Here is a 15,837-nt window from a genome sequence, read left to right as displayed (position 1 = left end):
AACATGAAGCATATAGTGTTGCCGCTGGCAAAATGGGTCTCCTAAGTGTCGCTGTCTGAAGTCAGATTACACTAAACTAATGTAAAACAAAATGTACGATTGGCTTCAGGAGACCCTGTGGAGTGCTTGGCTGGAACAGAGAACGGTCCGTAACAAAGTAGATTTTCTCGTGATTTGTCTCTCTGACAAATGCCGTTTTTTTTTTAAGGTTAAAGAATGGGTCAGAAGCTGGTAGCCTCGCAGTGGGCCAGACGTGAATCTGCCAGTTGCCAGTTGAGCGTGTGTGTGTGTGCTGGAACTCCCTCAAGGACCCCCCCCCCCCCCCCCCCTCCCCTGTACCCCACTTTGCGGCGCTGCACCGTGGGCGACCAGAACACCTGGAAGCCACGCCGTCACGACAGGTTTGACAAGAAGAGCATTACTCAAAGGATGATCACATTTCACACCTTCACAAGGTCACCTCTCTCTCTCTCTCTCTCTCTCTCTCTCTATCTCTCCCCTCCCACGTTCTTCAACTCTCTCCCCGTGACCAAATTAACATTCACGAGGACGTGCACACTGAAGCTGAAGTGGCTCTCACACATGTGCACGTGCAGAACATGCACGCACGCACGCACACACGCACTTCTCATCTTGTCGTCTTGTGTGGCGTGCACTGTGCTGGAAATGTAAAGGAGATAAGGATACAAAAGGAACATACATGAGATTTGATTGGTTTTTCTTTTAGACATAGAAAACAACAACATAGAAAGAGGGATGGGAGACAGGTTGATGGTAGAGTGCCAAAAAAAATTGAAAGCGAGGACAGAGGATCAATGCAGAGGCAAAGAGAGAGAGGACGAGAGAGAGAGCACGGCATGCATGGTGGCGGAACCAATCACTCATAGAGGAAACTGCTGTGTTTTCCTTTGAAGTGGAGCTGAATATATGTTCCATGCCCTACCCTGTGTGTGTGTGTGTGTGTGTGTGCACGCGCATACACACAATGACTGCCCCGATTTCTTGCTTTGATATCGAGACAAATGTGGCACACAATTACAGCGTCTCTATCACAAGCGCACACGCATGCCACACACACAATATTTAACTCTCTGCCCACTCCTCTCTCCTATATATTCCCTTCCCTTACGACTTCTCTTCTCCTCGTCCTCCTACGCTCCGTCACGTTTCCCGCCTTTCGGTGGCCGTCGTAATTATTTTCCGTCCTCTGCGTGCGTCCTCTCTCTCTCTCTCTCTCTCTCTCTCTACCCATTAAGAGTGGGAGCGCATCTGTGTCACACCTTAGCGTTGCACCACTTTAACCATTATCTTGAGTGCGCCAGTGGCCCTACACAGTGTTTGCGAGCCCAACTGACACATTTCATGAAATTTGTGCCAGCAATAATATGCGTTTGTGTGCGTACGGCCGTACGCGTTGGACCGTTTGTCCCTTGCAGCATTTCCTGGGGTCTGTCTGTGTCTGCACGGTGCGTGCGTTGCGTGAAGGACACCTCTGTGCTTGGTGGTTTTGTGCTATGGAGCTTAAGGCTCTATCTGTCACTTGCACAACAAGACGTGTCTGCTCGACTCTCTCACAACTCTCCGGGTTCCTCATCTCAACTTTTACAGCCAAACAAATCTGACAACAATTTATTTTGACAATTTACACTTGCTGTGCCGTCTCAAAATCACTTGTTCACCGTCGACACCACCTTTCTGCTCTCACGCTTGTTCACAATACTGCCCTTATTGCTCATTGTCTTTAACCACGTACAGCCTATGTATTTATTTGGGGGTCCTGTCTGACATGATAACGTTTTGAGGACCACTATATGTTATAGCAACATAAGTATATCACAAAACATTTTGGATATCGTCTTGTATTGTCCTGTGTTAACTTTGCTTTGTTCTGGCACACACTATTTGAACTTGTTTATGCTCTGTTTAAAAGGTTTTTTTTTTCGTTTATCACGTTGTTTTGTGTGTTTTTTTTTTCTGGTTCTTTGTTTTCGTTTGTAAAAAGACAGACCTCTCTTTCATGTACCACTTGGTCACATGGTGTTTTATTGTCTGTGCAAAAATCAATAAAGAGATTTGTAAAAATAAATAAAAGAAAAACATCTGTAGAATCGGCCTCAGGTCTTAATGGGTTACATCTAATATAAGATAAGGCGATCTATACCTACAAGCTCGCAATGCATGGCAAATGTGACCTTAAACACCGTTACTATGGCCTGTCATTCACCCCAGAAATAGGGATTACACTTTGTTCTCGCTCTGAGTGTTATTCCTTCTATATCTCATTATCACACGCCTCCGTTCTCTCGACCCCACTTTATCAGTAATATCATCACCCCCACCTCAGCAGCCACACCATCCCACCCGCTCTCCCTTTCCCCCTCCCTCTCTAATATCACACCCACCTCAGCAGCCACACCATCCCACCCGCTCTCCCTTTCCCCCTCCCTCTCTAATATCACACCCACCTCAGCAGCCACACCATCCCACCCGCTCTCCCTTTCCCCCCTCCCTCTCTAATATCACACCCACTCAGCAGCCACACCATCCCACCCGCTCTCCCTTTCCCCCTCCCTCTCTAATATCACACCCACCTCAGCAGCCACACCATCCCACCCGCTCTCCTTTCTCACTCCCTCAACGCCCAGTCCATGCGTTATTCTCTCGGTATTGCTAATTGGTTTTCCATGTTCTTAATCTTCCCCAATGCCATTTCCTGCTTGAGACAAGGCTTCTCTGAGGCTTATTCACCTGCACGCACAACGGCGCGCGTGCATCGCCGTACTCCCCCCCCCCCCCCCCCCCCCCCCCACACACACACACACACACGTCTAATCAGACGTGTGCAAGAAGGCAAAACGGAAACATATTCCAATGCAAACAGAGGAGGAGGAGGACGCGCGCACACACACACACACACACACTGTGAAATGAAGGCGACATAGATCATGGATTACACGTATCGAGACTATCGACACACACAAGGTAACCTTTGTGTGCATGTGTACATGACAAAGTGATTGTGTGTATGTGTGTGTGTGTGTGTGTGTGTGTGTGTGTGTGTGTGTGTGTGTGTGTGTGTGTGTGCATGGTCATGGGACTTTCTCTGTCTCTCTTCCCCGAATGACCCACCCTCAACATTGTTCTCTTGTCCCTGTATTTCCATCTTCCTCCTCGAATCTCTCCCTTCTTTTCTTTCACTTTCTGTCTCTCTCTCTGTCACTCCCTCTGGGGTAGATGCAGAGTCACTGACTACAACGGATCAGGTGTTAACGGCCGTCACTGTCCTTGTTTGGGGTCACAGGGTGTCCTGGAGGGAAACTACATTTCATCCTGTTAGAGGGTCGGTCTGACCTGGTCTGGTCGGTGTGAGGGGAATGACTGAGGTGACAGACAGACAGACAGACGTATAAAGGGAGTGAATAGACGAAGACAAACGATATAGCTCACAATGCATCGTGCATCACACTATATTGTGAGCATTTATTTTTCTGGAGAAAAAAAAAGGGAAATTCTTCTTCATTTCCAAACTGTAATGACATGCCCAAAATAGGGGATGCCCAGGTTGAAATTGGTAATATGGTATTTGTATAGTAATCCCTGGGAAAACAACACTACCCACGCTGACAAGTGAAATTCATTTAGGTACATTTTTGGAAATGTGATGCTCAGTTCTTCAACTCAAGCTCTGTAATGTAACTGGAAGTAGTGAGGAGGTGCTGACACGTGCTGATAGCGCACGGCTCACACAGGGGGCTGCATTGGATATTGAACACAGGGGTCGTTATCTTCGTTCATTTCACAATTTATTAGCCGCTCGTTATCTACACAACTGAACTTGATTTAATTACAGCAAAATCCCTAAAGGGCATACCTTGGAATAACAACGAAACGGCTGATAAGAACATGACATGGAAACCACAAACCCCCCCCCCCAAAAAGGCTGTTGAGAATTGTTGAGGTCGGTTGGCCAAGACGCTCGACAGCCGAATGTGAGCTCAGCCGTTAATTTATCTAGAGAGATTTAACGCACGCACACACACACGCGCGCACACACACACACCGGGCACCAGACGGCACCAGACAGCGGTACAACAGAGTTTGAGTTAGGGCCTGTGTCCACAGGCATCGTTTTAATGCTTTGTTGTGAGCTTGTAGATCGGCTATTTTCAGCAAGTTTAAAATCATTAAATGACGGCATCAAGCCAAAATACATTTTAGTCGACTACATCAACTGTGGATTTAGTCGACTAAAATCTTATGATATCTAGTCGACTAAAACGAGACTAACACTAAAACATTCCAGGTGTCCATCTTTTTTGACTAAGACTTAATTCAAAATGTGCTGTAATGAATCAACACTGCTCAACAGTGGTGCTGCCGGGCAGACTTTGACAAGCACAGACAACGTGAACGCTGTGCATGCAAAGTGGGCCGACATCAGCTTTCAGCGACACTGCTCTCTATGGTGAAAGAGAATGAAGCATGCATATACCCAATTCGGATTTAAATTATACTTTTAATTTGTTTTGAATTGATTGTTTTGTTGTTGTTTGTTGTCGCACGGCGCTGCAATGCACACAGACAGGTATGGGAGCTGAATGCACAATACTCATTACGAACTCACTGCCAACATACAAGAGTGCACACAGAGGGCAGAGACTTATCTAGTCAGTCTGTGTGTGTGTGTGTGTGTGTGTGTGTGTGTGTGTGTGTGCACCTTTCTTGTGCGATCAATCCTCTATTGTATTGAGCCGCCATGGCAATATTGTTCATGCAATATTCATGACAATAAAGCATATGGAATTTAAAGAGAAACGGCAAGAGAGAGAGAGAGGGGGGGGGGGGGGGAGGGGGGTCGAGAAAGAGAGAAGGAATACAGATGGGGGGATGGAAAAGGGGTCAGACAAGGACAAAAGGACGAAAATGTGACGTGAGAGAGAGAGAGAGAGAGAGAGAGATGAAGCATATGAGGGGCTGTCACAGTGTTGATTTAGTCGACTAATACTATGACAAAAAATGTTGTCATAAAAAGACTAGATATACTGACAATTTCGTCAACATATTAAAACTAGACTAAAATGTTAGGAAGGGACTAGTGGACAAGAGATCCAGTACAAGTCATTTTACACTTGGTTGCATGCTGAAAATAGCAGATCTCCAAGTAGATTGGCTATTTTCAGTCACGAGGCGGTTCCAGGTGACTGAAATGGGACTTAAACTAAATGAAAAAACAAAAATTTGCTGTCAAAAACAACACTGACATTTATTGAAGAATGATGGGAGAATGATGGGATGTGTATAATACGCAGGGAGTGTGAAGAAAACAAACAAAACGCTGGTGAAGAGTATAGTACAAGTGTGACTCTGACGTGAGAAAGACAGTAATATATAGAGAGTGGCGGGGGGGGGGGGGGGGGGGGTTAGTGGTTGAGTGAGTGAGAGAGATATATTATTAACTATTATTATTATATTTAAGGGCCATTCACAATAATGTGTGTGTGCCACACACCACACCACACACTGTGTGGTGTGGATGTATTATTCAATACATTTCCAATAAAACAGGTGTGTGTGTGAGTGTGTGTGTGTGCGTGCATGCGTGCGTGTGCGTGGTGGTCTTTGGAGGAAAGGTGGAAGGCAACATAATGAGATATAGATTTTCGCTGACATTTTCTCTCTCAGACTTAACCACCCCTTTTAACGGTGAAGGCCAAGTCTCAGCCCGCAAACATTTACTGCTAAATATGACACAGGAGCACACGCACGCACGCACACACGCACACACGCACGCACCCTCGATTCCCCGGTGGTCTGACAGGACGAGCACTACCGTAAAATGCTTAGATAAAGAGGGAAAGTAAAGGTGAGTTTTTTGCTATTGCTATTTATATATTTTTATTTATAGAGAAGATGATGATATTCTTCAGAGACTTGCGCACACACAACTCACCTTTAACATAAACTATTGTCTACTATTGTTTCACAACATTGTGTCTTGTTATTTCATAGACAAGCTTTACCAAACAACACACTGGAACTGGAAGATGATAATCTGAAGAATTGTGTTACATTTAGGGTAAACACGATCATTATCGTTTGATAATGGACATAAGGCCTGGCTGAGACAAAAAATCATGGTGTATGTTGCACAATAGGAACATGTTTTTTTTCTTCACTGTACTTCATGTAGATATATAGTAAGCCAATATTTCCTTTAGTTTTAGTATTATTTATTCAACCATTATACTCCATGCTCGTCAATCGTCTTATTGGAAACGTCTCTTTTCTATAAGCGTACGAGGCGTGCCTGTGCCCTTGGTAGTCCTACATGGAAATCTTTTCATGGGGAAGAATACGCCAAAGGATGCACACATCAAGGACAGAGCCATACAATGTGAAATAATCCATTTTACTGCACAATGGCCAGCACACCATCTATACTCCCACACATAATAATGAATTGCATTTTTATAGTGCTTTTCCGAGTGCTCAAAGCGCTTTACATTCATACACCTCCCAATGTATGAATGGTTTATTACTTTATTCATTCATACATTGGGAGGTGAAACGGCGAACAGTCGACGCCAGCATCCTCACTTCCGACATTCACACACCAATGGTGGCAAGCTCACACCGACCGACTCATTTAACTCTCCATTTCATTTTATGTGGTTATAATGTGGTTATATCCATGTAGAAAACAGAAGAATAAATTATTATTATAACTAAAGCTAGCAAAATAAACTAGAATAAAATAAAAGCTGGACAGTGCATGCACGGGAGCCAGTGGTGGAAAAGGTACTCACACATTTTAACTTAAGTAAATACGGTAAATATGTACAGTACGTGTCACTCTCTCAAGGTGAGCGGTGAGCATTGTTCAAATAGAAAAGTGCATTTTTTCGTCGGGAGATGCAATGATGCAACCGACTGGAGAGACCAGCACACCGTGTCTCAGTGTGAGCAGGCAGGCAGAGAGAGAGAGAGAGAGAGAGAGAGAGACCTCTAATAGGCCCTGGCTCCTGTGGCAAGGGCTGTGGAATCTTCTGGGAGGCATTCTCCCACACCACTAATCACCTTCTCAAAGGCTGCTGGGGCCTTAATCACAGTACTAGAATCCCACCAACAACTCCCCCGCCGGCATTCCTCAATGGGTCATTTGGCTGCAGCGTAGTCTGCTGAGTCCATGCAGTGCACGCACTCACACACGGACACACACACACACACTCACAGTTCCCTTCGGTTTCCTGGGTTCAGAGACAGGAACGCTAACTGTGAGGGTTATCGGCGCTGAACTGCTAATAGCAGGTGAATTTCAGCCAAAGACGGATATTTTGAGGTTTAGAATTACACACAGTTACAATATGCATATGAAGGTCACATGCTGCATTTCCTCAACACCTTCACCTCTGAAGGTCATTCACTTCACAGTGAAATGTTGTGATATGGTTCTTAAAAATCACACCCGTGTGAAGTGAGGGGCGCTAATATATTGTATATAAGTCTAACTCGTGTTGATTAGGTGATGTAATGGTGATGTAAAATAAACTGTGTCAACATAAACGCCATTAACAATAAAGAGACAAACAGATGTTCAAAAAAAATCACACCAGTGTGAACCAAGTGGTGCAACTCCCGTCTATTGGTTCTCTGTATCGTTCCAATTTGTATCATTCCAATTTCTTCTCTGTATCGTTCCAATTTATTCTCTGTATCGTTTGCGTCCAGCAGGTGGCAGCCATGTCACATACTTATCTCGTTCCAATTTCACGCATGCGCACACCACTCGTGCTCACACAGGTACATCACAAACAGGTACACAGACATTGCATGCTGGATGTAGAAGTGGTTGCACCACTTAAAAAAAAAAAAAAAAAAAAACAATAAAGAGACAATATGACGTAATGAGGCACATTGACGTAACTTCTCCCTTCATTGTCAATGGCGTTTACAAAACAAACATTGAACTAAAGACATACATTAAACCCGTGTATAGGAGTGGCTGGCACCCTTATGTTCAAGAACCAACTCTCTTTTGCTTTGTGAATAGTGCTAACACTGTGTCAATGAGTTCCTCTGTGCAGTTTCCAGTAAAAAAAAAAGCACACTCACTATGTGTTAACCTCAGGTTCCTGTAAATTGGACAAAAACCCACTCTAAGCAGTATCTTGATTATGTATGAATCCAGCTATAGTGAGTAAAGTCAGAGTGGCATTAAAGAAAAGGACACACATTTATGGAGCCGTCACATTCAACAAATGGAATGCGTGCTGTGCACACAATGCAACAGCTAAATACAAAATAAACACTGCTGTTACTCGAACGTCAATGCCAATGAAGCAACCCTACGTATATGCCAAATGAATGTTGCTCATGTCGACCGTACTGTAATGGCTTTGTCCAGTTCTTTGTGATGCACAATAGCCCTTTTGTCGAACACAAATCGATCTCTGAGCATCCCATTGTCCTCCTTGAAGAAAAGCGGGAGTGGTGCTCAATGCATATCGCCATTTACAAGACGCATCTGCACGGTGGAAAGCTTTTAGAATGCATTAAGTCATTTTGGGCGCGAACCCCTTTTGGTGTTTTAAGCATGATGTTATGCTTTAGCTGTTGAACAATAGCAGATCTATAAGCTCATAGTGCAGCACCGAGTGCCGCGCTATGAGCTTGTTGGTTTGCTATTTTTGAAAAATCGTGAAAATGTGGTGCGTGCAAATCTTCGAATATATATTCTTTCAGAGTGAACGTTTTTAAACTCAAATCTTTGCTTCTGGGGGGGTCCCTGGAACTACATAAGGGTCGGCGGCCAATTACATATAATTATGGGGCTCCTTGACATGAAAATGTTTGATAACCACTGACAATAGAAACATACGTTTTTCAGAAAACTGTCGTGATTTAGGAGACATTTGTAGAATCGTCTAAGTGGTCTAAATGAGTTAATACATAATAATATCACAATTAATATTGCAGCATTTAAGGATTACCATTTAAGCCTAAAATGGGACATCCATTTAATATCTGTGAGGTTGGTCGTGTTTTACTTACGGTCATTTCATTAAAAGAAAGGTTATGTGATGACAGAACGTTGCTGTTGAGTGTTATGGGGGTACAGTATGCAGATCTGTAATGTACAGAGATTAGAGGGCATTGACTACTGTATATGGCAGTGGTTCCCAACGTGTGGTCCGGGGACCCCCAGGGGTCCTTGAGAGAGTTCCAGGGGGTCCCCAGCTAAATGGTAAGTTAGGAACCAAATGGACCCTTATGGGTCTGTAAATCTGAGAGTGATACAAATGGAACCTTATGGGTCTGTAACTCTGAGAGTGATACAAATGGAACCAAATGGACCCTAACGGGACCGTTTGGTTCCATTTTGTACACTCTCAGAGTTAAATTAACATTGATTTGACTATATAAATTGGTGGTCCCAGAGATAGAAATGCCATTAAATGGGGGTCCATATTGACTAATGCATATCAAACTGGGGGTCCTTGAAATTACACAGGTTTAGAATCACTGCTAGAGCCGTAAAAGTCTTCTCTTATGGGGGTCCCTGGCATTATATCTCTTCAAATGAGGGTCTGTGGGCTAATTAGAGTCAATTTGGGGGTCCTTGACACAAAACAGTTTGGGAACCACTACTATATGGAATACGGTATCACTGAAGGTGCCAGCAAGGCAAGTTTGAAGCAACTCCTTAAAAAGGCACTTATCAATTACCCTAATTTCAATTTTAATTAACTGACCTGTAATTTATTAGATTGCTTAGGTGTTTTTTTTACTTGACTTATATTGTCTGTTTTTTTGCAAGACTGTACATGATTTTATTGTGTTGTGTATGTACAGTCTTGTTATGTTTGTTGTGAACTCCAGCAAGAGTAAAGCTTTGGTGGCAGCTAATGGAGACACGGATGAATAGAGATCAGACTCAATTGATCATCTCAGTGACATGATGACACTGTACGGTCATGTGAACTCACGACGGACAACCAATGCATTACTTTCTGCATTCGGAATTGTAACCATGAAAAACGATGGCTCTGTGTGTGTGTGTGTGTGTGTGTGTGTGTGTGTGTGTGTGTGTGTGTGTGTGTGTGTGTGTGTGTGTGTGTGTGTTTATGTTAGCAGCCAAGGGCTTTTACACATTTGCCTCAAGAACACTTTGACAACACGTACAGATACGTCTGCACATCTATTATATCTGCACAGTATAGATCCACTATGTATTGAAAGCTAAAAGGTATTGAAGAGGCAGCTAGGTTGCCTTGAGACTCTCTCAGGGCTAGTCTCTTCAGATATACTAATCCCACGGCTGTTTGCTCCATCAGATGTCTCAATACAACTCAATGCAGAGAGGACTTCTTTCAGCATGCTAGCGCTGATCCCGTTGAGCGCGTAAGCTGTTGAAAAGACCCAGCCTAGAGCACTGAACCATGTGAACCAGCTAGGTCAATACCATGTAAACCAGCTAGGTCAATACATGTAAACCAGCTAGGTCAATACCATGTGAACCAGCTGGGTCAATAACATGTAAACCAGCTAGGTCAATACCATGTAAACCAGCTAGGTCAATACATGTAAACCAGCTAGGTCAATACCATGTAAACCAGCTAGGTCAATACATGTAAACCAGCTAGGTCAATACCATGTGAACCAGCTGGGTCAATAACATGTAAACCAGCTAGGTCAATACCATGTAAACCAGCTAGGTCAATACATGTAAACCAGCTAGGTCAATACATGTAAACCAGCTAGGTCAATACATGTAAACCAGCTAGGTCAATACCATGTGAACCAGCTGGGTCAATAACATGTAAACCAGCTAGGTCAATACCATGTAAACCAGCTAGGTCAATACATGTAAACCAGCTAGGTCAATACCATGTAAACCAGCTAGGTCAATACCATGTAAACCAGCTAGGTCAATACCATGTAAACCAGCTAGGTCAATACCATGTAAACCAGCTAGGTCAATACATGTAAACCAGCTAGGTCAATACATGTAAACCAGCTAGGTCAATACCATGTAAACCAGCTAGGTCAATACCATGTGAACCAGCTAGGTCAATACCATGTAAACCAGCTAGGTCAATACCATGTGAACCAGCTAGGTCAATACATGTAAACCAGCTAGGTCAATATCATGTAAACCAGCTAGGTCAATACCATGTAAACCAGCTAGGTCAATACCATGTAAACCAGCTAGGTCAATACATGTAAACCAGCTAGGTCAATATGTGTAAACCAGCTAGGTCAATACATGTAAACCAGCTAGGTCAATACCATGTAAACCAGCTAGGTCAATACATGTAAACCAGCTAGGTCAATACCATGTAAACCAGCTAGGTCAATACATGTAAACCAGCTAGGTCAATACCATGTAAACCAGCTAGGTCAATACCATGTAAACCAGCTAGGTCAATATGTGCATAGTACACATGATGCCCATCATGTGTTCCTTTTCCTTCTTCTATAATGATAGTAGTACTGAGATCACAAGCTTATAGATCTTGTAATTTAGATGGGGATTTTTTATGGCAAAGAGATCTGATGTAGAGGGAAAAAGAGCAGACCTAGTCTAGAGCCCTGGGGGACTGAATAGAGCGCACAGGTATGATGGTACATTAAAACTTAACTGCCAGAGAAATAATTCTATAATTTATGTGTGGCAAATTAATGGTGTTTTTCCCTTCTTTTATTTACACCAATAGTCTTCACGGTGTGCAGCCGTCCATAAAATGGACTGTCAACACTCGACAGCTCAAATAGAGGTTGCTTGTTACGCTGTCTGAGTCAGCATGCTAACCAGCTTGCTATAATTGTCCGATAGGGATCACACAGTGGGGGGTGCAGTGCCCCGCGGTGTGGCGGAGTGGGAGCGTCAAGGAACACATTGTGTGAAAACCAAGTAGAACATTTAGAGAGAGAGAGAGAGAGAGAGAGATGCACACAACACTGGTCAGTTTGTAAGCAGCAGCAATTTGCTATGGACCTACACAGGTGTTGGCTGTTTGTACGGCTTTATCCATTAACTTCTTAACTTGCTATTGTTCAATTGTCAACTTTTTAGATGAATCAAATTATTGAAAAGTATGTTTTTCAAAAACAATACAGTACACATACATACACACACATTTTATACTTTGTTCGTTGTACAATATTGTCGTGTGAAAACAGCCTATACTGTATGTACAAGCTCACAATGCATCGCGGCACAGTGAGAGCTTGTAGATCTGCACTAAAAATGGATTAGTTCAATATTGACTGATGCACCCCTATAAGAAAGCTCACTTGGAGCATGTCGTCCCCATGTCATCCTGATGCACTGTAAAGAGTCCTCCGAGATGCCACTGCCGACGCCAAAAAAAGAAGAAACCGCATCCATTCGGCCCTTGCCAAGTCGGCCCATTCAGGGAAAGGTGAATACTTTTTGGAACCCAGCGCATGGTCCACATTCCCCATAGTGTGGCAGTGTTAAAGTGTTATACAGCATGGGCAAGTACAGTATGAGTGCTGAATGTGTCGGGGAGTAGTTGTACTACACTGCTGGTATCATGAATTCACAGGTGTACTGCAGAATCTTGATCGAGAAGAGGCTACTCCTCCATCCGATGTAAACCCGTGTCCTCGCTTGACACTTTTCTTGCATCTTTTTTAAACCATTCTGGGCCCCTTTTGGTGTCTGAAGGATTATGTTATACTGTAGCTATTGAAAAATAGCAGATATACAAGTCCATAGCTATGAGCTTGTAGATCTGCTATTTTTCAATAGCTACATAACGCTTAAAACACCAAAAGGGGTTCCCGTCCATAAGTGGTTAATGGAAAGGCAGAAGCAGGGCAAACGGCCCATCCGTCAGGGAGACATCTTGCACCCCAGGTGGCACGGCATGCAAACTAATTCGGCTCAAATCCGGTGGTCCCGGACGGTCATGATCGGAGCACCTTTTCCAGCATGACAATGACCCTAAAACATGATATTCTAAGGACACTCTCTTAGGGAACAACAACAAGGTGGAAGGGCTGCAAATGGCCAAGGATTTCGACCTGAACTGAACCCTGTCTGTCGGGGAGGCTCTGCATCATGCGACAAGGCAGTCAGGGAAGGCTACAGTACCTTCCCTGACTGGGAAACGGAATGGGATAAAAGGGTCAGTGCAATGCTTCAGAGCAACATGGGGCAGGCATACTAAGTAATGCAACACTGCCTGATTAATTCAAGGGTCGTGCACATTTCTGTAACCCTGAACTATGGAACTGTGGAAGGCGCTGCACGCGGCGCGCACACAGGTGAGCACACTATAGGGCTTTAAGCTACTAGTCGACTATTCGATTAGTCGTCTAGTGAATCCACTAGACGACCTTGTTGGTACTACACACACACTTCTCTCACACAGAGGGGGAAATGGGTGAACAAGCTAGGATTGGGGAACAAAATGTCAATCTGAATTACTTAGCCCCCCGTAGAGTGAGAGTGTGTGTGTGTTTCTTCTTCTTCTGTAAGTGGCTCCCAGCAACATATGCACACACACACGCAGATCAGGTATTGACGTCTGGAGTCTGTCATAGATTAGTTAAAACACTGAGCATCCTGTTGTATCGAATGGATTACAGATGCCCTTAGTGTATCATTACTGGAACCCATTGCACACATGAATGCGCAAACACACGACAGGTGTACCTTTAACCACTCGGTTAGAACAGTCTGGAATTGCCACTTGACAAACAGGCTCTTCAGATTCACACATGCACGCGCACGCGCACACGCACACGCACACGCACACGCACACGCACACGCACACGCACACGCACACGCACACACACACACACACACACACACACACACACACACACACACACACACACACACACACACACACACACACACACACACACACACAGCAAGACAGATTTAACCGTGCCAGATTAGCTTGAATAGCCTGGAATCCCTCTTTACATGTCTTCTCCAAAGACATGCATGGATAGTGGACAGGCGCACGCACGCCCACACGCACGCCCTCTCATCCTCAGCACAGCTGCCACTTCAAGGCACACTCCTCTCTCTCACACACACAGCACTATGTACAGTATGTACTGTACTATGGTCCAAGCACACCTCCATAGTTGCAGCAAGCTTCTTCCCGTGTGCGCACGGCCGCGCCCGCGAGCACACGCACACACACACACACACACACACACACACACACACACACACACACACACGGTCAGAAGACGAAGACGAGGTGTCCTACCTTGACCCCTCGGACTCTGAACTCGGCCAGGGCGCGGCTCATCTTGCTGGCGGCCATCTGCAGGTCCTTGCCGCTGGCGATGACCTTGACCAGCAGCGAGTCGTAGTGCGGGGAGATGACGGCGCCCTGGAAGGCCGACGCGCTGTCCAGACGGATGCCCATGCCCTCGCCGCTGCGGAACACCTGAGGACAGGCGGCAGAACACAGAGAGAGAGAGATTACAGACTTCATCAAAATACAACCACTTTAACCTTTATTTTTCAACTTTAGCTGTTGAAAGATAGCAGATCTACAGGCTCGTATAGCGTGGCACTTGTACATGTGCTATTTAAAAAATTGTGAAAACATGTGCAAATCTTTCTCTTTCACAGCGAACGTTTTTAACTAAAATCTATGCTTCTGGGGTGGTCCCTGGAACAAAACATGTTGATGATGTTGAGATGAGGGTCCGCAGCCAAAAAAATATAATATTTGGGGTCCTTGACATGAAAAGGGTTTTTTCTGAAACTGAAGACATTTTGTAGAATTGTGTCTCAACACCAAATTGAGTGTAGGATTACATTTATTTATTTATTTAACCTTTATTTAACCAGTAAAAACACAGACTGCTTCTCTTTTACAAGTGGGAACTGCATGGCCAAGAGGCAGTCATAAAATTACACTTCAATACTACAGTACATCATACATTTTGGAACACCAAAAAGAAAATCCATAATACACCGCAAAGTACCTATGATATAAATACAACAAAATAATCAGTCCTAAACCGAAATAATAAATATATAGGCATGAACACAGGCTAGTACATTATGTGCAGGTGTTGGACTGTGCATCTAAAGCCCAACACACACCGTCTGCGAACGCCCGCGCGTCAAAACAGCCGCCTCCGTTATTTTCAATGAACCTATCCCACACCGGCGGCGTTCACGCCTCGCCTGACGCTCCAATACGCCACTGTTCTATTTTCTAGGCGTTGCCGCGCGGCAACACCTGTGCCACGTCGCTGCGCACCCGCTTCACAGACGGTGTGTGTTGGGCTTCAGATGATCCTTTTGGAACTTCTCAAGGGAACTTTCAAAGCCCATTTTAGTCTGGACTTGGACTGTAGATCGTTCCACGACCAAGGGCCAAAGAAGGCCAGACATGTTTTACCCCCCCCCCTCCTTCACACCGTAGCCAAGCATTTGACCTGAGGTTGAGACCATGTTGGACCAAGTCGAATTTGGAGGAAATGTAAGACGGCAGATCACCCATGGCTTTATAAATGAAAATATTCCAATGCTGCAGCCTGCGAGACGTCAATGAGAACCAACCGACTGCAGCGTACAGCGTGCAGTTATGTGTTCTAAAAGAGGAGTTAGTTATGAACCTCAAAGCAGCATGGTACTGTACATAACATGGCATGTGTACAGTTAGATCGTGTTTACAGAGTCGAGGACCCGTCGACGCATCACATCTATTGAAGGGAATAGAGGAGATTGGTATAAATGAGGCATTTAATTTAAAATAAAAAGATCTCTTTGGGTCAAACTAATCATTTCCCAACCCAAAAAAAATACAGCCTCAGGTTGAATTTTCC

At 44.4% G+C, this 15,837-nt stretch overlaps 1 protein-coding gene across 1 annotated transcript in view; it reads right to left on the bottom strand.

Moving 5' to 3' along the window:
* Window positions 1–15,837, bottom strand: part of LOC310875852 (pyruvate carboxylase, mitochondrial-like) — a 427,358-nt gene that overhangs the window by 218,138 nt on the left and 193,383 nt on the right. The window contains exon 12 of the mRNA XM_083789259.1: window positions 14,259–14,441. Within this exon, the coding sequence (XP_083645385.1) occupies window positions 14,259–14,441 (183 nt within the window). The remainder of the gene's footprint in view (window positions 1–14,258; window positions 14,442–15,837) is intronic.

The sequence above is a fragment of the Protomyctophum parallelum genome, assembly GCF_964188405.1.
Source record: "Protomyctophum parallelum genome assembly, chromosome: 18".
NCBI classification, from domain to species: Eukaryota; Metazoa; Chordata; class Actinopteri; order Myctophiformes; family Myctophidae; genus Protomyctophum; species Protomyctophum parallelum.
This window is presented reverse-complemented; position numbering and strand designations above follow the sequence as displayed.